Genomic DNA, 23165 nt, shown 5'->3' with positions numbered 1-23165 from the left:
CTATTTTAATTTTTAAAGCAACATCTTCATGTTCAGAATTTAAACAACAAAAGCAAGCATAGAAAATGCATACTATATTCATTTTTTTCAGATTTTTAAACATATAAAGCAATAACAACATGAAATAAACACATTGGCACATAAATATGAAGAAAACACTGATATATATGATGTCAAATAGAAATGATATATCAAAGGCGATACCAAATCGTGCTAATCCCTGATAATTGTCCATTCAAGGACTCAAATGTGGAGAACCAATACAAAATAACATCACATATAATAATAAAAGTATCTCATCATCATGAGTTACATGTAGCATAACAAATAAACTAGCAGCTATCTATCTACTGCCCTCTCCCCCTTTTACGGGAAAACATGATGGGCTGTTTGTCAGGCCTGCCCCTAGTAGTAGAAGGCCCTGACACTGCCTCTGCACCTAATGTCAAATAATGAGTGATAGGCATGGAGCTATGCTCTCCTATATCTATAGCAGATGGTGTTGATGCTGATGCTCCGCAGTGTCCTCCTCCAGCTCCTCCTGCTCCTCCTCTAAGTGCTGCTGCTCCTCTGACTCCGAGTCCTCCTCTTGCTGCCCCTGCTCTAATGGATCATCTGCCACTGGCTCCTCCAACCATGAAGGTGACTCCTCCAATATGGGCTCCTGAGACTCCACCCTCCACGGAGACAATACATCAATATTGTCTAAGGAAATGGCATCTGGATCCATTGGTGATTCTATTTGCCTCACTCGAAGTCGGATGTTGTAATGCACATACACCAAATCGTTGAGGCGTGCGAACTCCAACCTGTAAGAGTGTCAAAAAAAGTAATGAGTCTTGACTCTTGACTCTTGAGTCTTGACACTTGAAGGTCATAAATTAAAAATTAAAAATTACAATAAGTGTAATTGCTCAACTGAAGGCTTGAGTTCAAAGTTATACCTGTTGCGCTTTTTGGCGTGTATTTTCTCAAATACACTCCAATTGCGCTCACACCCTGAAGAGCTACATGTTTGACTCAAGATTCGCATAGCCAAATTTTGCAAATTTGGTACCCTTGCACCATAGCTTCGCCACCAAAGATCTACAACAAAATAATGAAATAAAAAATTCAAAAACTTAAAAGTTAAAACATAATTAAATTCAAATTTATAATTTCTAATGAGTGATGACTTGTCACTTACGTGGCATGAAGAGGGCCCTTTCCTTAATGGCATGATCAAAGCCAAATAGGCCAACACAATCCTGATAATTATGTATCTCGCGGTTGATTTTGAGACGAACCTCAGAATCAGGTACCATCCTCTCAATACAGGAATGGAGCCCTTCAATCACCTCGCCATCAAAACGAAAATTGCATTTGTATGCAAATGCAGGGTTGAGGAAGAGTGCTGCTGCATGAATGGGTCGATGAAGCATCCCTGTCCACCGACTATCGATCACATCCCATAACATCATCTGCCTATTAAGGCCAGCAGAACCCTTGTCTGCATAATAGGAACGAATGGCCTCCTTGGCCCTATCCATGGCCTCATACAAATAAGGCATTGCAGGCTTCTCTCCATCCACCAATCTAAGAACCTTTACTATAGGTTCGCTAACTGCACATGCTTCTTCTACTCCACGCCAAAATGTCTCAGAGTACACCATTTTTTCAATGGCTTTCCCATCAGGTCTCCTGCTGTATCTACAACCACGCCAATCATTAGACACAAACATTTGCTTCAACTCGTACTGACATCGAAGCAAAGACTGAAGAGTAATAAAGGTTGTGGCAAAACGTGTGATGGCAGGACGCCGCAACTCCTTGTTTCCTGTGAACCTCCTCATAAGGCTAAGAACAATAGCATGGTTATAAATAAACTTGGGGATGCTCCTAGCCATATGAACTGCCTCCTTGATGAAGGAGAGTTTCCCCCATATCCTCAAGCAACAAATCAAGACAATGCGCTGCACATGGAGTCCAGAACAATGTGGGATGCCTCTCCATAAGCATTCTGCCGGCAGACACATAATTAGCTGCATTGTCTGTTACGACTTGCACCACATTCTGCACACCAATCTCCTGAATGAACCCATCTAACAACTCACATATCGTTGCTGCATCTTTGATATGTTCTGATGCATCCAACGATTTAATAAACATGGTACCTTTAGGACAATGTACCAAGAAATTTAGAAGGGTCCTACCCTTCCTATCTGTCCAACCATCAGACATCACTGTGCATCCAGTGACTTCCCATGTCTGTTTCAACTCCGCCAATCTAGAGTTGATGTCCTCTTTTTCTGCTTGAAGAATTGGCCCCCGCAACTCCTCATATGTGGCACTTTTGTACCCTGGGCCCACAACAGCAATAGCATCACACATTGGTTGCCAAAATGGATTGGTTTTTGTGATGCTGAGAGGTAAGTCGCTCCAATAAATACACCTCCCCATGACTCTATCTGCTTCTTCCTTCTCCTTTTTTTTGACAAGCGATTTTATGCCAGGTTGTGCTCCAGCTCCTGTTCGTGGAACAAAAAATGATGACCTCGCATTCACACTAGCATGTGATGGTGTGCCAGTTGTGGAGCCCCTCCCACTAGCGCCAGTAGGGCCACTACCCTGAACATCAAAATCATGAGAAGATATCCCAAAGGATCTACCTGCACGTTCAGCTTTGTTTCTTTCCGCCTCTTCCTTCTTTCTGTCCTTTTCTTCAATTGCCTCAAGAGCTTTTCGTATAAGCTCCGGACTAGAAACTCTACAAATGCCAACATCATGTCCAGGGAGTCTAGCAAGATGGTATTTCAGTCGTGTAACCCCACCTGTCATCTTGTCCCCACACAATTTGCATGAAAGATATGCACGATTTGTCCCACCATCAGGGATCCCATACTCCCAAAATGGGTCCAAGTTTTTTGGCATATTTGTATTTTTGTATTGCTGTTAGCCGCTAACTCAAAAGGAAACCTACAGCACCAAAACAAATTTGGAATTAGTAACTTAATAACTTATTAAGTAATATATAACCCTTGTTTTTTTAATATATAAATTTATAAAATTCTGAAGAAAAGCTCTGACAGCAATCAAAAACTTAAAAGCTCTAGGTTCAAATCCCTCCTCCATAAATCCAGGGTTAAAACTTAAGACAATCTGTGCCAGCACATACAAACACAAACACACACGTATGGGCTCTACCCAAAGCTCACTGGATAACATTGGCTTCCTCTAGTACTTATAAAGTTATAAGTTATGACCCCAGGAGGTCATGCTGTCACTGGAGGTCTGGTTAGCTGGCTGCTGTATTGTAATTTGTCAACCAGTCAAATTGATGTACTCCTTTTACCTCTATAACGGAAGGTGGAAGATGATGCAAACTTCAAAGCAAACCATGAATGCATTGCTGCAAATACATTATCAGTTGCCAGAAGTTAATAGTCATGACGGTGGTCTGTGGCTGCTTGAGAATAGACTGACTCACTGAGTGACTTGGGCTGCGTCAATTTCAGAGATTTGTGCCTTTTCGATACTTCATTACAGTGATATTATTTACAGAATGCATGCAGGTATATTCCGAAGTGTTTTGGAGTGGTCTTCAATACAGCTGTAACAATTTGGGAATGTCTTTTAATGTAATCATCGCTAACAATAAATATGAGGGAGAAAAGTTCATGTCTCAAAGACCCTTTATGGACCTCATAGCAAATAGAAAGTAGTTTCACTGCATTTTCCTAAAGCTAAACTGCATTTTGCTCATGTCTAGAGGCCAATAATGCAATGTCACTCAGCTTTTTCAAAAGACTGTGCATAAACTGTGATAATTTTTGCCTTAAAAATGATGCATATTACGGTAAAAAACTGGTGTCACTTCACTCTGCATTATACTGTGGCATTTCTTATAATTTGTTTATCAACACAAGCAATGAACTTCATATATCAAAAGCTATTCATGCTATATATCTATAAGCTGTTCACATTCATTTAAATTTTATACACAAACATATGAATATGGAACCATGCTATACACAGTCCAAATTTCATCCTGCTGTAATAAGAATGTTCATTGACCTGTAGTATAAGACTTAAGTCTCTGTGATATAAGATCTACAGTTTGTAACTTCTACAGTGACGTGGTCAACTCACACACAATATATACATATATATTCTATCCCTATCTGCTAAGTAAGCCGACCTGATAAGAGTGTTTGAATGGGTCGTCATTCTCATTGATATCTGAGCTTCAAAAGAAAAATCTTGGGTGTTCTGGTTAGTAATAAAGCTGAGAGCTTGCAAAGAAAGATCCTCAGTTATAGAAGATTCATATAATCCCTGTATGAAAACATGTAACTTGAAGAGCTCTATTATGAACTCTTGTATGTCTAGAAGAAATCCAAATACTCTGGACTCCATATAACGCACAACACTACCACGCAATCCATACAAATTTACAATGCATTATGTATATATGTTGGGCATTGTGTAACTGTATATAGTTATACGCTGGGCATTCATATAATAATAATATACCACGCAGTCATACACAATGATGAATCATGAGATCATACGTGGTATGGATTTACTATGGAACACAGTGTTGAAACTTGAAATTATGGTCAAATATTAAACCCTCCGCACTGCGCAGCCAAAGTATTAAGTTTTAAGTTTAACGGTTGGGCAATGGGGAATACGTATTACGCTGCACGCATACCTGGAATTTGGAACCCTCCGCAGCCAAAACCCTCCGCAGCCAAAACCCTCCGCAGCGTCTCCAGGTCTAACAAAAACTCGAAACAGAAATGGTTCATTTACGAGGCAAAACCCCAATTTATAAATGCTGCCGGCGATTTTTAGGGTCGTCGCGCGATATTTGTCAAAAAATCGCCGAGATTTCGGATATATCGCGAGAAATTAAAAACTGGAAAAAATCGCGAGAAATTATCGCCGAAATATCGTTTTGGTCAAAATCTCGCGATATTTACGATTTTCGCCGAAATATCGGCGATATTTTCAACACTGTTTTAAATGAATAATCCATGATGAATAATAAGGGATCAAATGGATGATAGAAAGAGATTTCTGCTCAAGAAAATTAAGAGATGAAAGAAGTGGAGTCGCCACTTGAACAATGAATCTAATTCTAAGATCCAAAAAGCAACCAACAAGTAGATATGAGGGAGGCTTCTTGTCTGGGAAAAATAAGAAAATGGAGTGGAGTCGCCACCCAAACAAGAAATGAATCGAAGAGAAGTTGCTGATATGATGAAAGATAAGGTGATGAAAAGATCAAAACACGCCAAAGAATGTTGGCCGTTTGACAGGCTAATGAATGGCATAAAAGATGAGATGACGCCAAAAAATGTTGAATCTGCCAGCTCAAACGTGAGATGAGAAAGATGAGAGAATGATGAGAAATGAGAAGATGAATGTCGAATAAACCAAGGACAGAAAAAACTCTGTCCCCGGCAACGGTGCCAAAAAATGTTGTCGCACAGATTGTCACGACAATGCTCAGACCGGGGCTGTCACCCTGATCCCCGATCTCTCCGTTTAAGCCTGTCTCCCGCGGCTAAGGGGGGTAGACCCTATGAGATGATGAAAACCAACTGTGAACCAGTTGGGTTGGGAGACACGAAGGAGCAAGCACTAAATAGATTTTATTGAGTTAACAGACCAGTGCCTTGTGGAGTTTAATGTTTAAACGATTAATTATCAGATGTTGTGGAAAGATGAACCCATCAAAAATCATTTACCATTAGATAACTCAAGCAAATGCAAGACATCCGATAAACGCACAATGCTTTTATAGTGATCCAGCGATTAAAACTCAATAACGATATTTCAGCAATTAAAATTTCGAAAGATAAATGCTTTAAACAACCACATCAAGTGCTAACCAGATATTACATTCAGGATCATTCAAGCATAAAATATGATAAACATTAATTCCACATCAAAATTTTAGCCTCAGCAGAAAGAAGAAAAAAAAAAAAACGTGACAAATCCCCGAGCTAAGACTGTATCTGGCAAAATATTTCCAAAAATGATTTTATGATTTTTTCAAAGAAAACTAAAGACTAAATAAAAAAAAATCCAAACTCTAGGAAAAAGGAACTTTTTATATCTTTTTATATTTTATATCTTTTTTTTTATTGATTTTCAAATATCTATATATATATATATATTTTTTTAAAACTGCTAAAGTCTAACTTTAAACAAAAATAAATCTAATTTCAAAACTAAACTAACATAATCTATATCCAATGGTCTTAAGTCAAAACTAAAAATCAAAATCTAATAACATATTTATTTTTGTGAATTTTTCAACTTATTAAGAAATGAAACTAAAACCAAACGGATTTTTTTTTTTTTTTTTTTTTTTTTGACTTTTTACAAAAAATGTCTAAAGCTCTAAATAAAATTTAAAACTAAATCTAAATATAACTTTTGTAAAATTTTAAAACTAAACAAAAAAAAGGGGAATCGAAATTTCTTTTTTATTTTTTTTATAATTTTTTATGATTTTAAAATTTTTATGATTTTTAAAACTTTATAATTTTTTATGAATTTTAATTTTTTAACTCAAAATAAAACGAAGCTTTTAAAGAAAAAAAAAGGAAAATCTAATCTAATCTAATAAAAATCAAATCTAAACTAATATGAAACTGAAGCTTAAAATAAACAAAGCTAATTTGAATTTTAAACTAAAAAAAATCTAACTAACTTTAAAATTTAAAACTAAAAATAATCTAAGTTTTTAAATCTATTTAAAAAAAAAAGAAAACAAATTTAAAGCTCTAATGAAATCCTGAAATAAATCAAAACCATGAAGTAAAATTGATTGTCGACTTTATCAAATCCTAGAACATGAAAACTGAAATCTAAGTGAGCAAAAACGTGACTTAAACTACAGCAGTAAGAGAACTAACGCTAAATTTCTAAACCCAAAACTTACGACTCATAAAAAAATTCGAACTGGTTATGCGGCTGCAGGCTTGTGCACAGGAAAACAGCGCCGACGGATTGAACCACGCACGGGAGGAAGAAAGCTCCACAGCTGGCTCAGCAGGAACGAGGGAAAGAACGACAATGCTTGGGAATATTGTGTGTAACAGCGTTGCTTTGATGACCGCAGAGAAAAATGTACGCGCGAGGGCCACGTTTTGTAACTGCGCGTTTTCTTTCCTCTCCCCTTTTTTTTGTGTGCTTGTAGTTTCTCATAGGTTTCCAAGGACGCGTGGAGCTCGGATGGCGGAAAGAGATGGGTATGTGAGGGAAACTGAAAGGAGGATTAGCAGGTTGATGCAGCAACGGAAGAGAAGCTCGAGTATTTTGAGCTATGGCTGTGCGTGTTGCACGCTGGGTGGGCGACGAGTGGATTTGTGCAGCATCAAGAGGTCTGAAAAAATGGACTGGCGAGGATGATGGCAGCAAAGTGAAAACATGGAGAATCTTTTTTTTTTGTGTGTGATAAGGAGGGACTGCAAACGGTGATGGAGGAAGGGAAGATCTGAGGGGCAGAAAATGGAAAACACAGGTTAGAAAAAGCAGATTTACTTATTGTCGTTTTGCATGGAGGAGTTTGCAGCTGCGAGTTTGATTCTGAATAACCAGCAACGCGGAGATGGAACGGATTGCTCAGAAAAACCACTGAAGCTCTCCACAAAACCTGCACCTGTGACCTGAAAACAATGAAACAAGCAATCAGAACCTGAAAACAATAAAAATAAATAAAACCCTAAGAGCCAGAAAAATTATTTACTGTTTTGTGACTCTACAACAGCCAGATTTGTCAGTAACCCTCCATAATATTTTTAGAACTTCAGATTTTTATGAAATGCTTTAGAAATCTCTCATGCAAATCAGAAAACAAACTAAATGATTAACCCCGGATCAAAACTAGCTGGGCTCTGCAAGAAATGCTTGCGGGAGTTGGCTGGTTCAGCTGAGAACTTCCCCAAACGTCCACTGGTCTTCTTCAATAAGGGTTTCCTGCACAGCTCATTTCAACCGTCAATAAAGAGAGAAAAAACAATACTAGATCTCAACAACAATGGAGATACCTGCCATTACTTCAGAAAACCTAATACCATTCAAACCCTAGCAAGTGAACAAGATACCTGTGCTCAACAATACTCTTCAATAAGCTGTTACTAATGGCTGAAAATTAAAATATGCATAAAATAAAATAGCTCACAGCACTTCCAGAGAGTAACACCAGCTAGATTTCAATCCCAAAGTCTTTCTTTATTAGCACCAGAAAAAGTTTACAAGAGAGCTTCTTCAGCACAAGACTCCCAGATCCAATGATCTCAAATGACCCCTAGCACCCTATTTAAAGGAAAAATTCCCAACAGCTAGGTCGAGTGATCCACGTCAAAATGATCTCGACCGTCGATGAGGATTAAGATATCTCTTGATCTCATCCGTCGAATTTTTAATGTATTAAAAAATTGAAATTCTGCATTTATTTACTCAAAATATTATTATTTTATTATTTTTAGGTTTTTTACTTTATTTTATTATTATTTATATTTTTTTTTCTTAATTTTTTAATTTTTAATTTATTTTTAAATGGATCCTCGAACTTAGCTTTTGGGAAAATCACCTAGGACCTAGGACTTAGGACTTATGAGGGGATTAAAACATTTCTTAACCCTCAAGACACTTTACATCATGACTTTTACAACTTTACATCCCAAGGGGGGAAAACCCATTTGACATAGACCCTCATAAACCACCCAGTTCTGCGACACAACTATAATCTAGCAGATTAACACACTAGGATTCTCCTAAGATTCTAATGACAAAATCCATTCCGGCTTTGGGGTTAGGCTGAAGGAAAACTCTGCCGATCAAGGATCGGTGAGACGAAAAACCTTCCGGAACGTAGATTATCACTTAGAAAATTAGGTCCACTTAGGCAATTTACATACATGACTCAACTCTGCTAAGATTATTTACAATTAAATATGCAGACTGGGTTTACAACATAAATTGATCAAGCTGACGATGACTGTCGAATGGCACGGAAATGTCGATCAAGCGCTATCCCTTTTTTGCGAAGAAAAGGGGGTGTACTGCTGGGAAGTTGACATGTAGTGGTCAACACTCCTCAATCGAATTTTCCTTTTGAGAACTTCTCACTTCGGAAAATCGATTTATTGATCTCTCTTGGTGTATTTTCCAAATGACCCTCAAGCCCCTTCTTATATCTTCCTGTTGGACAACCAACGGCCTAGATTAACTCCTAATCAAAGGCTCAGATCTTTTTGGCTTGATCTTTGTCTTCTTCTAGAAGTTACACCCACAATTAGATTAATACCCATTAATATTTTAATTTTCCTAAGTTTAGACTTAGGAACTCCGTTAAAAATACTAATTATTTAAATATAATCATCTTTGGGTGGAACTTCCCAAAACAGTTTATGGGTTCTTTAGAATGCATGTGCCCAAGTCTCCCTGCAAAACTTGAGGCCTAGAGCACATCTGAAGCATCGTCCTCTGCGTTGCTGATCTCTGACATGTTGTCCACCAACTACTGCGCTATTGCTACAACTGTATTGCTGCCTTTGACACAACCACTTGTTGGAAATAATATTGAGAGGGGGGGTGAATCAGTATTATCAAGTTCTTTTAATAAATCTTCCTTATTTATTCTTTGAATTATTTTTGCATGTCTGTACCATAAAATAATGAGCATGAACAAAGAAAACAGATAGTCACACCAAAGAACACAAGATGTAAGGTGGAAACCCAATGTGGGTGAAAACCACCTGCTGCAATATGTCTCTATCTTCTTTCAAATTAGAAACTCCTTTTACAATGGTTTTGTACTGGTGCAGTCCTTTACCAGTACGCAGGCTGCAACCTGCAGAGAGCTACAACTCTCTCTCGTTTTCCAGTCTCTCCTGGAAGGGAGCTACAACCCCCTACTTCTTTTCTTTCAAGGACCACTTTTCATAAATTTTCAAATTGGATCCAAGAACATCAAAAACCCATCAACTACACTTGCATCATCAATCTTTGATTTCACCAAAGCCAACCCGCATACAGATCTGCAAATATTTCCTTATAACTTTGCAGTTGTTACATCAGACATACCCAGATCATAACATGTGTAAAATAAAACATGCATCAATAATTCAGACCCAGATTATCAGATTTATAGATCAAGCGTATGCCACATATCACAGATCAAAATCATATATAGAGATACCACTATTCCAGCCTTAAGATTTTGACCCATCAATAGAACTTATCCTTCTCCTTACGCTCAGGTTCCTTCTTCATTCAGATCCAGATCTGCACCAAAACCCAATCACAATATTCCAGATCTAGCACTTTATCAGATATTCGATAATTCAGAAGATGCTTTGCCAAATGATCTCCTTCCTCTTTTATAGTCTTAGGCCTTTCACAATACCACGGGCCAAAACCATAGGATCAAAAAACTGTTGGACTAATACCATGAACCAACCATGAAAGTACGTGAGATCAACACTTTTGGATGCAATACCACGGGCCAAAACCATAGGATCAAAAACTGTCGGACTAATACCATGAACCGACCATGAAATTGCGTGAGATCAACACTTTTGACGAGGTACCATGGTCCAAAACCATAGGTTCAAATACCAAGGACTAACTACCATGGACCAAAGGTAAGTTCTCCAACATATACGCGCTTTTCCTTGCATGAAAGTGCGTACCATGGTCCAAAACCATAGGTTCAAATACCAAGGACTAACTACCATGGACCAAAGGTAAGTTCTCCAACATATACGCGCTTTTCCTCATAGGTTCAAATACCAAGGACTAACTACCATGGACGAAAAGTAAGTTCTCCAACATATACGCGCTTTTCCTCATAGGTTCAAATACCAAGGACTAACTACCATGGACCAAAGGTAAGTTCTCCAACATATACGCGCTTTTCCTTGCATGAAAGTGCGTGAACTTTTTCTCTACATGAAATAAACTTTTCTCTGCATAAAAGTGCGTGAACTTTTCTCTACATGAAATAAACTTTTCTCTGCATAAAAGTGCATGAACTTTTCTCTACATGAAATAAACTTTTCTCTGCATATAAGTGCGTGAACTTTTCTCTACACTATAATTTATTATCTGAGATGAGTGGGTTGCCATCAAGTACAACATATGTATCATAATGCCAACAATCTCCCCCTTTGGACTTGATGGCAACAACAACCAATCACTCTCCCCCTTTGACATCAAGGGCAAAGGGTTATGCTCGCCCTAAGAACATGCTCCCCCTGACTATAAACCAGATCTGCAAAGAAGAACCATAATCCATGACCATGAAAGAGATAGAGACGTATTGCAGCAATATTCAGACTAGCATCCATAATCTCCTTCTGTACTTCCTCCATAATGCCAACAATGCATGATATGCTCCCCCTGAACCTGTGCCATTCGATCTTTGACCAATCCGCAACCCAACACATGTACGCATATACTTCAGATGAACCTTGCGTACAACCAACAATCAGAAGAGATTCAACAACAAGATGATGCATCAACAACCCCCAGCTTTTGCCTGAGGTATTCAAAGGTCTCCCTAGGCAATGGTTTGGTGAGTATATCAGCAACCTGTTCCTTAGAAGGAACATACTCCAACTTGACCTTTTGTTCAAGCACTTGTTCCCGGAGAAAGTGATACTTGATTGGTATGTGCTTGGTTTTTGAATGCATGACTGGGTTCTTTGAAATGCTGATTGCACTTGTATTATCACATAAGATGGAGATGGGTGGTGTACAAGTGATTTGAAAATCCTGCAAGGTCTGCATCATCCAAAGGAGTTGAGTGCAGCAAGATGCAACAGCAACATATTCTGCTTCAGCTGTAGACAAGGCAATCGAACTCTGTTTCTTGCTGAACCAAGATACTAATCTGGAACCCATAAAGAATGCACCACCACTTGTGCTTTTCCTGTCATCCACGCTTCCGGCCCAATCTGCATCTGTATAAGCATGAAGTGTGAGATCTGTATCTCTAGGATACCATAAGCCATAGTTTTGAGTCCCTTGAAGATATTTGAAGATTCTCTTTACTGCCTGAAGATGAGTTTCCTTTGGATTTGCCTGAAATCTTCCAACTATTCCCACTGCATGCATGATGTCTGGTCGGGTACCTGTCAAATAAAGTAGACTTCCAATCATAGATCTGTAAGTTGGTTGATACACTGCTGCTGATTCATCATTTGCACTGAGGTTACATCCTGTGACCATGGGTGTACATACTGGTTTTGCTTCTTCCATACCATATTTCTTCAAAATCTGCTTGAGATACTTGGTTTGAGACAAGAAGATCCCTCCTTCATTTTGTTGGATTTGCAAACCAAGAAAATATGTTAGTTCTCCCAGCAAAGACATTTCGAATTCTTTCTGCATCACCAAGGCAAAGCTTTGACTCATAGCTTCTTCATTGCTGCCAAAGATAATGTCATCTACATACATAACAAGTATCAACAATTTGTCATTTTCAACTTTTATATAAAGATTGCTGTCTGTTGATCCTTTTGAAAAACCTTGTTGATAAAGATATTTGTCCAAACGATAGTACCAAGCCCTTGGAGCTTGTTTGAGGCCATAGAGAGCCTTTTTCAATCTGCATACAAGATTTGGATCATTTCCAAGAATGAAACCATCTGGCTGCTCAATGTATACTTCTTCTTCCAAGTCTCCATTCAGAAAGGCTGATTTCACGTCCATTTGAAATACTTTGAAGTTTTGAAAGCTTGAGAGAGCAAGGAACATTCGAATGGCCTCAAGTCTTGCAACAGGAGCAAAAGTTTCTTCAAAATCTATTCCTTCTTGTTGCGCATACCCTTTACAAACAAGTCTGGCCTTGTTTCTAATTACTTCTCCATTTTCATTCAATTTATTTTTGAAGACCCATTTTGTTCCTATAACATTCTTATCCTTTGGTCTAGGAACCAGCTCCCAAGTGTTGTTCTTTTCGATCTGCTCAAGTTCTTCATCCATTTCTTTGACCCAACATTCATCTTTGCATGCCTCTTTCACATTTTGTGGTTCAGTGGAAGAGAGTAATGCCAAATAGCTTGAAGCTTCTGCAATTGTTCTTCTTGTTTGTACACCTGCTTTTTTCTGTCCCAAAATCTGAGATTTTGGATGATTCTTCTGAAGATATCTGGATGGAGTCTTCTCTTCTATCCTTATCTGCTCCTCTGGTTCTTCTTGAGGTTCTTCTTCTTCATCATTCTGTCTTTGAGGATGGTCTTCATCTTCTTCGATATCTTCATGATTTACTTGCCTAGGAATGTATCCCTTCTCATCAACCACTACATCAATGCTGTCAACAATTCTTCCAAGTCTTTTATTATAGCACTTGTATGCTTTGCTGTGTGGAGAATAACCAAGAAGGATGCCTTCATCCGCTCTAGGTTCAAGTTTGCCAAGTTGCTCATCAGTATTTTTAATATAGCATTTGCTCCCAAAGATTTTGAAGTGCTTTACCGAAGGAGTCTCACCATACCAGAGCTCATGAGGGGTTTGAGTGCTGTTCACTCGGACATTTGTTTTGTTGAGAATAATAACCGCAACATGTGCTACTTCACCCCAGAAAGTTGCGGGAGTTCCAGATTCATCAAGCATAGCACGAGCCATTTGTTGGACAGTTCTGTTCATTCTTTCCACCACTCCATTTTGCTGAGGAGTTCTAGCTGTAGAGAATTCTCTTCTTATCCCATGTTCTTCATAGAAATCGAAAAATTCATTTGAGGTAAACTCCCCACCTCTGTCGGATCTAAGACACTTAATTTTGTATCCTGATTCATTTTCAACCAAGGCTTTAAAGGATTTGAGTTTTTCGAATGCTTCATCTTTGTGCTTCATAAGTCCTAACCAGACAAACCTGGAGAAATCGTCAATGAATAATATCAAGTATTCTTCTCCTCGAGGTGTCCTTTTCCTGAATGGACCACATGTATCTGTATGTACTAGCTCAAGAGGCATGCTAGCTGATCCTTCCTTTTCCGAAAAGGTAGTTCTGGTTTGCTTTCCAAACTGACATGACTTGCATATGGTGTTGTCTGGAACTTTGATATCTGGAAGACCACGAACTGCCTGATATTTGCATGCTTTCCTTATTTGTGAAAAGCTTAGATGCCCCAACCTCCGGTGCCATAACCAGTGCTCATCATCCTTGCTCAGATAGCATTGTTGTTGTCCTTCTTCAAATATGTATAGATTATTTGGAGTTCTTTTACCTTTGATCACTGTTTTACCTGTATCAAGATCACGAACAAGACATCCATTTGATCTGAATATCACCTCGGTTCTTTGATCACACATCTGGCTGACACTTAGAAGATTATGTTTCAATCCATCAACATACAAAACATTTTCAGCTTTGACCTTTTCTTTTAACTGAGCAGTGCCTTTTCCTTTTATAGTTGCAGGAGTATCATTTCCAAAAGAAACTTTCTTTCCCTTTTCTAGAGCAGAATATGATTCGAGTTTTTCTTTATCACCTGTCATATGCTTCGAACATCCACTGTCAATGTACCATAGATTTTTCTGTCCCTCTGCATAAAATGCTATCCCACATCTTTCTGTTTGTGGTTCCTTTATTCTCCATGTTTTGGTGCTTGAGGCTTGTTCCTTTGTCTGCTGAAACCTGCTCCTGCATTCAGAATCTTCATGACCAAAGTTATTGCAAATAGAACATTCAACTTCATTTTCAAGAACCGAAAGGTTGTTATAGGTCCTTTTTGTAATCCGGTCATACTTCTTTGTTTTTGAGCTTCTCTAGTCATGATCGTTTTATATGCAACACATTGAGCTGCTTTGTGACCAAAGTTATGGCAAGAAAAGCATTGTCCATTGAAGAAATTTCTGCGGTTATCAAATCTTCCAGCCAAACAATTGTAATTTCTATTGTCATTCATTCTTGAAGCAAATTGAGAGGATTTTACCTGTGGCTGGTTGTAGCTTTTGTTCATCCTTAAGACAGATTGCCCCTGATTTGCCTGATAGTCTTTGTTTGTAATTGGTCCCTGCTTTACTTGGTGATCTCCATTGTGCTTTTGCTCATTCGTTCTTGCTGCATCAAGATAACTCTTTGAGGTGGATGCTTGAGAAGTTTCTCCATTATAGCCCAGACCTGTCTTGTTTAGAGGAGAGCGCTATACATTGATGATCTCATCCAGAGTTTCAGATCCTTTGACAAACTTAAGATTAATAGCCTTTGTTTTTTCAATCTCTTTTCTAAGACCAACAATTTCGCCTTCTAACTTTTCAAGATATTTTTCTTTTTCATCAATTTGAAGTTGTAGAGTATCAATGATCCTATTCTTTTCTTCTATACATGTCTTGAGTCTAGAAATTTCTTCACAAAAGCTATCCACATCTATAGCATCCATGTAATCATCATCTTCAAATGCCATTAAGAGTTTATAGTCATTACCTTGTTCATCTTCGTCACTATTTGATAGACCATCACTATCTTCATGAGTGTAGTAGCTTTTCTTATTTGCAATCTGTTTCTTGTTCCATCTAGCAGGTTCCTTTCGTTTATCCTTATGAGGACATTTTGCAGCATAATGACCTACTCTTCCACAAGCAAAGCATTTAAAATGTAACTTACCTCTGAACCTTCCAGTTCCCCTTTGAAGATTTCTGACAAAATTTGATTCTTCTTCTTCTTCTTCTGGCACGTGACTTGCTTCATAATAGTCTCCTTTGCCTGAAGCCTTGAAAGCAGCTTCTCTTCTGTCTGATGGACCTCCCTTTCTCATTTCATAAGCAGTTAGAATTCCGTGTAGCTGAGACATAGCAAGAATTCGTAGATTTTCCTTTTCTTCTATTGCAGACACTTTAGATTCAAACTTGGGGGACAATGATCTTAGAACTTTTTCAACCACAATAGCCTCTTTTATTTCTTCACCCAAGTTTTTCATGCAATTAACAATCTCATCTACCCAAAGGAAATAGTTAGCCACACTTTCATCATTATACATTCTGAGATTTTCATACTGAATCCTGAGGGTTTGAAGTTTAGCACGCTTTACCTGTTCATCTCCTTCGTAGCTCAAGACAATCTTGTCCCATATTTCTTTTGCGGATTTATATTGCATAACCTTCACGAATTCTGTTTGAGATAAACATCCTAGCAGAGTGTTGACTGCTTTAGCATTTGTTTCATATTTCTTCTTTTCGGCCGTATCTGTAGGAGTAGCTGAAGGAAAAGTGTAGCCTGTATCTATGATATCCCAAACTTCTGTACCAAGAGATTGAAGATAGGCAGTAACTCTTACCTTCCAATAATTGAAGTTTGTCCCATCAAAAATTGGTGGCCTGATTGATGCTTCCCTCTCGTAGTTGCTCATGATGAATGATCTTCCTTCAAGCGATCAAGCTTCTCTGAAGGACTTGCTCTGATACCAATTGTTGGAAATAATACTGAGAGGGGGGGTGAATCAGTATTATCAAGTTCTTTTAATAAATCTTCCTTATTTATTCTTTGAATTATTTTTGCATGTCAGTACCATAAAATAATGAGCATGAACAAAGAAAACAGATAGTCACACCAAAGAACACAAGATGTAAGGTGGAAACCCAATGTGGGTGAAAACCACCTGCTGCAATATGTCTCTATCTTCTTTCAAATTAGAAACTCCTTTTACAATGGTTTTGTACTGGTGCAGTCCTTTACCAGTACGCAGGCTGCAACCTGCAGAGAGCTACAACTCTCTTTCGTTTTCCAGTCTCTCCTGGAAGGGAGCTACAACCCCCTACTTCTTTTCTTTCAAGGACCACTTTTCATAAATTTTCAAATTGGATCCAAGAACATCAAAAACCCATCAACTACACTTGCATCATCAATCTCTGATTTCACCAAAGCCAACCCGCATACAGATCTGCAAATATTTCCTTATAACTTTGCAGTTGTTACATCAGACATACCCAGATCATAACATGTGTAAAATAAAACATGCATCAATAATTCAGACCCAGATTATTAGATTTATAGATCAAGCGTATGCCACATATCACAGATCAAAATCATATAGAGATACCACTATTCCAGCCTTAAGATTTTGACCCATCAATAGAACTTATCCTTCTCCTTACGCTCAGGTTCCTTCTTCATTCAGATCCAGATCTGCACCAAAACCCAATCACAATATTCCAGATCTAGCACTTTATCAGATATTCGATAATTCAGAAGATGCTTTGCCAAATGATCTCCTTCCTCTTTTATAGTCTTAGGCCTTTCACAATACCACGGGCCAAAACCATAGGATCAAAAAACTGTTGGACTAATACCATGAACCAACCATGAAAGTACGTGAGATCAACACTTTTGGATGCAATACCATGGGCCAAAACCATAGGATCAAAAACTGTCGGACTAATACCATGAACCAACCATGAAATTGCGTGAGATCAACACTTTTGACGAAGTACCATGGTCCAAAACCATAGGTTCAAATACCTAAGACTAACTACCATGGACCAAAGGTAAGTTCTCCAACATATACGCGCTTTTCCTTGCATGAAAGTGTGTACCATGGTCCAAAACCATAGGTTCAAATACTAAGGACTAACTACCATGGACCAAAGGTAAGTTCTCCAACATATACGCGCTTTTCCTCATAGGTTCAAATACCAAGGACTAACTACCATGGACCAAAGGTAAGTTCTCCAACATATACGCGCTTTTCCTCAGGTTCAAATACCAAGGACTAACTACCATGGACCAAAGGTAAGTTCTCCAACATATACGTGCTTTTCCTTGCATGAAAGTGCGTGAACTTTTTCTCTACATGAAATAAAATTTTCTCTGCATAAAAGTGCGTGAACTTTTCTCTACATGAAATAAACTTTTCTCTGCATAAAAGTGCGTGAACTTTTCTCTACATGAAATAAACTTTTCTCTGCATATAAGTGCGTGAACTTTTCTCTACACTATAATTTATTATCTGAGATGAGTGGGTTGCCATCAAGTACAACATATGTATCATAATGCCAACACCACTGCCAATGCTACATCTGTACTACAACTCGCTCTCAAATGTTGCATCTGCTATGCTGCTAGCACTGCCACTGCTAACACTGCATCTGTACTGCAACTCAGTTGTTGAGAGAAGAAATTGAAAAACATCCAAAATTACTGAACTAACTATGTTTAGTATGATACCACGTGAATGCTGGAACCTGACTGCTGCTAGTTCCTGCGCTGACCGTCTAAATCTCTGCACTGCTGCTAAACTCTGCTTTGTGCCATTTGCACTGCTACCAACTTCGCTCTGCGTTGTTTAGTCTCTAGCGCTTCTAGCCACTGCAACTGTCTCCCCGACACTCCTTGGCACCATCTGTCACTAGTCCATCCTAGTAATGAAAAACTTGGCTCTTGTAGTAAGGTATTGATCCAAGAGGTGGACTCCTCAAGGATCTTGCCCATCCGTAGCTCTTTCAAACTACAACTCCAAATCAGCCCACCTCCCTCCTGGAGGTATCTCGGCTGTGAAGGTGAACTCCTCCTATTCGATCTTCACGACTGCAACCTTAGGATTGTGCTTCTCATCCTTGTCCTTTTCCTTCAAAGGACATTGGGATGCATAGTGGCCCATCTCGCCACATCTAAAACACTTCACCTTGGAGACGTCCTCCTTTCGTCTCTATTGCCCCTACTGCCCCTTCGATGCAAGGGTTGCATTATCCTCCTCCTTGGGCTTTGACCCACTGTTGTTGCTGCTTCCATCAAGTTTGACCTTGACCAGGTCTCTCCTCAACTCTTGTTTTAGAGTTGCCCATATCTCATCCCAATTCGGCAATGCTGCTTTGCCTAGGATACTCTAGACAAAGACTTGCCACTCATCTGAGACAGAATTGAGGGCCAGTATAACTAACTCTAAATTTTGAGGTGTATGCCCCGCAACAAACAACTCATCACGGGTTTTGTTCAACTTCGTGAGGAATGGATCCACACGCTCTCCCTTTTGCATCTAAGCAGATCTTAGCTTCTGCTCCAAGTACATCTTCCATTGCTCGGAAGATCCCTGATATAACGTGTCCAAGAAATCCCACATCTCCTTAGCATTCGCTTTGCTAGCAACGTGGCACACCACATGATCCTTGACTCCATCCAAGATCATCCTCTTGGCCTTTGCCATCTTAGCCTTGTACTTTTTCAGTGGATCTACATCCGCAGGTTCAGCCACCACGCTATCAACATACGTCTTGAGGGCATGCTCATCTAGAAGGGAAGACATTCTAGCCTACCAGATGACGTAGTTGGATCCTTTGTCCAACTTGTCCTAATCCCGCAAGCCACTGGTTGTCATATCTGCCAAAAATGTCGAAAATTCCCTGTCTGCTTCTCACTGTTGCTGCTCAGCCAATGAAAAAACTAACTTCTCGACGAGAAGTTTGCTGAGGAAAAGTTCCCTCAAGGTGCTTCTCTTCCTTCTTCTGATGTTTTTCAACCCAACAAACGGCCTGCTGAAAATCTGTGTCCCACCAGGTCTCGCAATATGAGGCTTCAGCACTGCTCCCTCTGACCTTGCAAAAATTCAAACTGGAAGTCCTCTTTGTCGACTCACTTAGAGAGAGACTACCTTGAAAATCTGCAATCTCGACTTAGAACTGCGTCAGCTCTCTGGGAGTTTCGGACCACTGCCTCCTGTAGCTTTCTTGAATTCCCTTATTCTGCTTAGTGTTGGATCTACCAGCTCTGCTCTTACTCCACCTACAACTCCAATACCATGTGAAAGTTCCTTAACAGGAACCCCTACTACCGCAACTGATGATATTACTCCTATTTTTTAAATTCCTTTAAACAAATTACTTGCAGTTTACTACAACAAAAATCGTAATACATACATTGCAGCGTTCACTTAACTAAATATTATGCGGAAACAAGACACTGAGCAAGAAAGAAAATACAACACAATGGACACGTTATTTTTGGACAAATGTCCTCGGAAAAACCCAGTGCGGGAAAACTGGTGCAGCAACTCTAAGGGTTTATTATTATTAAGCAGTAGTTTTGAATACAACTATGGATGCCCTCCTGGCAATCCAGTTATAGGGAAAAAGACATTGGCAGAAAACTTTGTGAGATTACCTCACTTCACCCAGCAAATCCCTTTGATCCGACAACTAAACTGACTATCCCGGCTACAACTGCGTTGCCCCTTCGCAGTAACTGTGTGGGTTTGCGTGGAGCTCTTTGATGCTTTGCGTCAGCGCTACACTGGGTCTCCTTTCCTCCTAGAGCGTTGATGTCAACCCTTCCTGGCTGATCCGGCAGCTCCTTGGCAATTTTGGATTTCTGCTGGAAGGCAGCTTTGCCTCTGTGCTGGCCCTTCTGGCTCTGCATCAAGCACTGCTTGGGCCCTCGTGGCCCAGTGTCAGTCTTCCCTGGGTTTGCGCTGCCTCCACTGGTGTTTCTATGCCTCTCTGCTGAAGATTGGGAGTCCCGGAGAAGATACTCCAACCCCAACTATCCCTGCCCCTCTACTGCAAGAAATCTCCTCAATCGAATTTTCCTTTTGAGAACTTCTCACTTCAAAAAATCGATTTCTTGATCTCTGTTGGTGTATTTTCCGAATGACCCTCAAGCCCCTTCTTATATCTTCCTATTGGACAACCAATGGCCTAGATTAACTTCTAATCAAAGGCTCAGATCATTTTGACTTGATCTTTGTCTTCTTCTAGAAGTTACACACACAATTAGATTAATACCCATTAATATTTTAATTTTCCTAAGTTTAGACTTAGGAACTCCATTAAAAATATTAATTATTTAAATGTAATCATCTCTGGGTGGAATTTCCCAAAACGGTTTATGGGTTCTTTGGAATGCATGTGCCCAAGCCTCCTTGCAAAATTTGAGGCCTAGAGCACATCTGAAGCATTGTCTTCTGCGTTGCTGATCTCTGACATGTTGTCCACCAACTACTGCTTTACTGCTGCAACTGTATTGCTGCCTTTGACACAACCACTGCCAATGCTACATCTGTACTACAACTCCCTCTCAAATGTTGCATCTGCTATGCTGTTAGCACTGCCACTGCTAACATCGCATCCGTACTGCAACTCAGTTGTTGAGAGAAGCAACTGAAAAACATCCAAAATTACTGAACTAACTGTGTTTAGTATGATACCACGTGAATGCTGGAACCTGACTGCTGCTAGTTCCTGCGTTGACCCTCTGAATCTCTGCACTGTTGCTAAACTCTGCTTTGTGCCATTTGCATTGTTGCCAACTTCGCTCCACGTTGTTCAGTCTCTGGCGCTTATAGCCTCTGCAACTGTCTCCCCGACACTCCTTGGCACCATCCGTCACTAGTCCATCCTACTATTGCAAAACTTGGCTCTTGTAGTAAGGTATTGATCCAAGAGGTGGACTCCTTAAGGATCCTGCCCATCCGTAGCTTTTTCGAACTACAACTCCAAATCAACCCACCTCCCTCCTGGAGGTATCTCGGCTGTGATGGTGAACTCCTCCTGTTCGATCTTCACGGCTGCAACCTTAGGATTGTGCTTCTCATCCTTGTCCTTTTTCTTCAAAGGACATTGGGATGCATAGTGGCCCATCTCGCCACATCTAAAACACTTCACCTTGGAGACGTCCTTCTTTCGTCTCTATTGCCCCTGCTGCCCCTTCGATGCAAGGGTTGCATTATCCTCCTCCTTGGGCTTTGACCCATTGCTGTTGCTACTTCCGTCAAGTTTGACCTTGACCAAGTCTCTCCTCAACTCTTGTTTTAGAGCTGCCCACATCTCTATTAAAAATATTAAATATTTTAATAATCATCTCTGGGTGGAATTTCCCAAAACGGTTTCTGGATTATTTGGAATGCATGTGCCCATGCCTCCCTACAAAATTTGAAGCCTAGAGCACATCCGATGCTACCCCAAATCAATATGGCTTACTGTTACATACCAAATGAAAAACGTAGTAAATTGGATCAGACTACAGAGAAGGGGTTCCTCGTAGAGTATAGCTGTTGATTTGGGGTAGCATCGGATGTGCTCTAAGCCTCATATTTTACAAGGAGGCTTGGGCACAGGTATTCCAAAGAACCCAGAAATCATTTTGGGAAATTCTACCCAGAAGTGATTTTATTAAAATAATTAATACTTTTAATGGGGTTTCTAAGTCTAAACTTAGAAAAATTAAAATATTAATGGGTATTAATCTAATTATGGGTGAAACTTCTAGAAAAAGACACGAATCAAGCCAAAACGATCTGAGCCTTTGATTATGATTTAATCTAGGCCGTTGGTTGTCCAACAGGAAGATATAAGAAGGGGCTTGAGGGTCATTATGAAAACACACAAAGAGATAGAGAAAATCGATTTTTTGAAGTGAGAAGTTCTCAGGAGGAAAAATCGATTGGGGAAATCTCTTGCAGTTGAGGGGCAGGGATAGCAGCTTCTGGAGAGAGATTCTTAGCTAGAGATACATCAACAGAGAGAGGCAATAAGTGATCCAAAAGCCTTGACGCAGGGCAACGCAGAAGTGACTCAGAGGGAGAGAGAGAGTCGAAAATTAGTGCAAAGGGTCAGTTTCAGCAGTCGGAAGTTAGGGTGTGAAACCGAGAGGCTGAGAGCAGTGATTTTGGGCTACTAATCGATTCCCCAGTTGGGTGATGCAGTGCTTGAATGGGTTGACACTGGGACATCGTAGAGGCAGTGCAAAGCTAGTGCGGTCCCTGCAAGGGGCATCTCATCCAGCAGCCGGAACAACCGGGACTTTTCTCAGTGACTGTGTGAGGTAAACTCAAAAAACTTCTACCAGTATTTGTCTCTGTAACTGAATATCCCTTTGAGGTATTCAGTGATGTATTTAGATTTTTCCACTGCTTAATAATAATAAACCCTCAGAGCTACTGCACCGGTTTTCCTGCATTGGATTTTTTCAGGGACTTTTGTCCAAAAATAACTGTCCTATGTGTTTCTATTTTCCTTGCTCAGTTTCTATGCTTCAGAATCATATTTAATTGTTGTAGGCTGCTTCAGTAATTTACTTCAATGTTTCATGAAGAAATCTGAAATAAGCTTGTAATGTAATTTACAATCTAGGTGAAGTAGTTTCAGCTGGTTGTAGCAGGATTCCTGAGATTGTTAGATCTAGGAATTTTCTGGAGTTGCTAATGTGAAACAGGAAGAGTGGATCTAGCACT

General features: G+C 39.5%; 2 protein-coding genes across 2 annotated transcripts in view; one reads left to right on the top strand and one right to left on the bottom strand.

The window, feature by feature from the left end:
* The window catches only part of NUDT3 (nudix hydrolase homolog 3), a 587520-nt gene that overhangs the window by 402922 nt on the left and 161433 nt on the right, over positions 1-23165 (top strand). The window lies entirely within an intron of this gene.
* On the bottom strand, positions 488-1914 carry LOC149244113 (uncharacterized). The gene is made up of 3 exons (XM_089461046.1): positions 1187-1914; positions 945-1086; positions 488-809 (listed from the first exon to the last, which is right to left on the bottom strand). Exons 1-3 carry the CDS (start codon positions 1884-1886, stop codon positions 488-490), a joined length of 1164 nt encoding a protein of 387 aa, XP_089317172.1. The 5' UTR covers positions 1887-1914.

The sequence above is a fragment of the Pinus tabuliformis genome, chromosome 8 (genome assembly GCF_031772625.1).
Source record: "Pinus tabuliformis cultivar Carrire ecotype Pingquan chromosome 8, CPIR1, whole genome shotgun sequence".
In the NCBI taxonomy this organism is placed as follows: domain Eukaryota; kingdom Viridiplantae; phylum Streptophyta; class Pinopsida; order Pinales; family Pinaceae; genus Pinus; species Pinus tabuliformis.
The sequence above is the reverse complement of the archived record's forward strand: the minus strand, read 5'-3'. Positions and strand labels throughout refer to the sequence as shown.

Excerpts from the sequence above, each read along its gene's own strand:
- LOC149244113 (XM_089461046.1), bottom strand. The coding sequence starts at position 1,886 with ATGGCTAGGAGCATCCCCAAGTTTATTTATAACCATGCTATTGTTCTT. Across the intron at positions 1,087-1,186 it reads AAGGGCCCTCTTCATGCCAC|ATCTTTGGTGGCGAAGCTAT; the intron begins GTAAGTGACAAG and ends ATTTTGTTGTAG. Across the intron at positions 810-944 it reads CACGCCAAAAAGCGCAACAG|GTTGGAGTTCGCACGCCTCA; the intron begins GTATAACTTTGA and ends ACACTCTTACAG.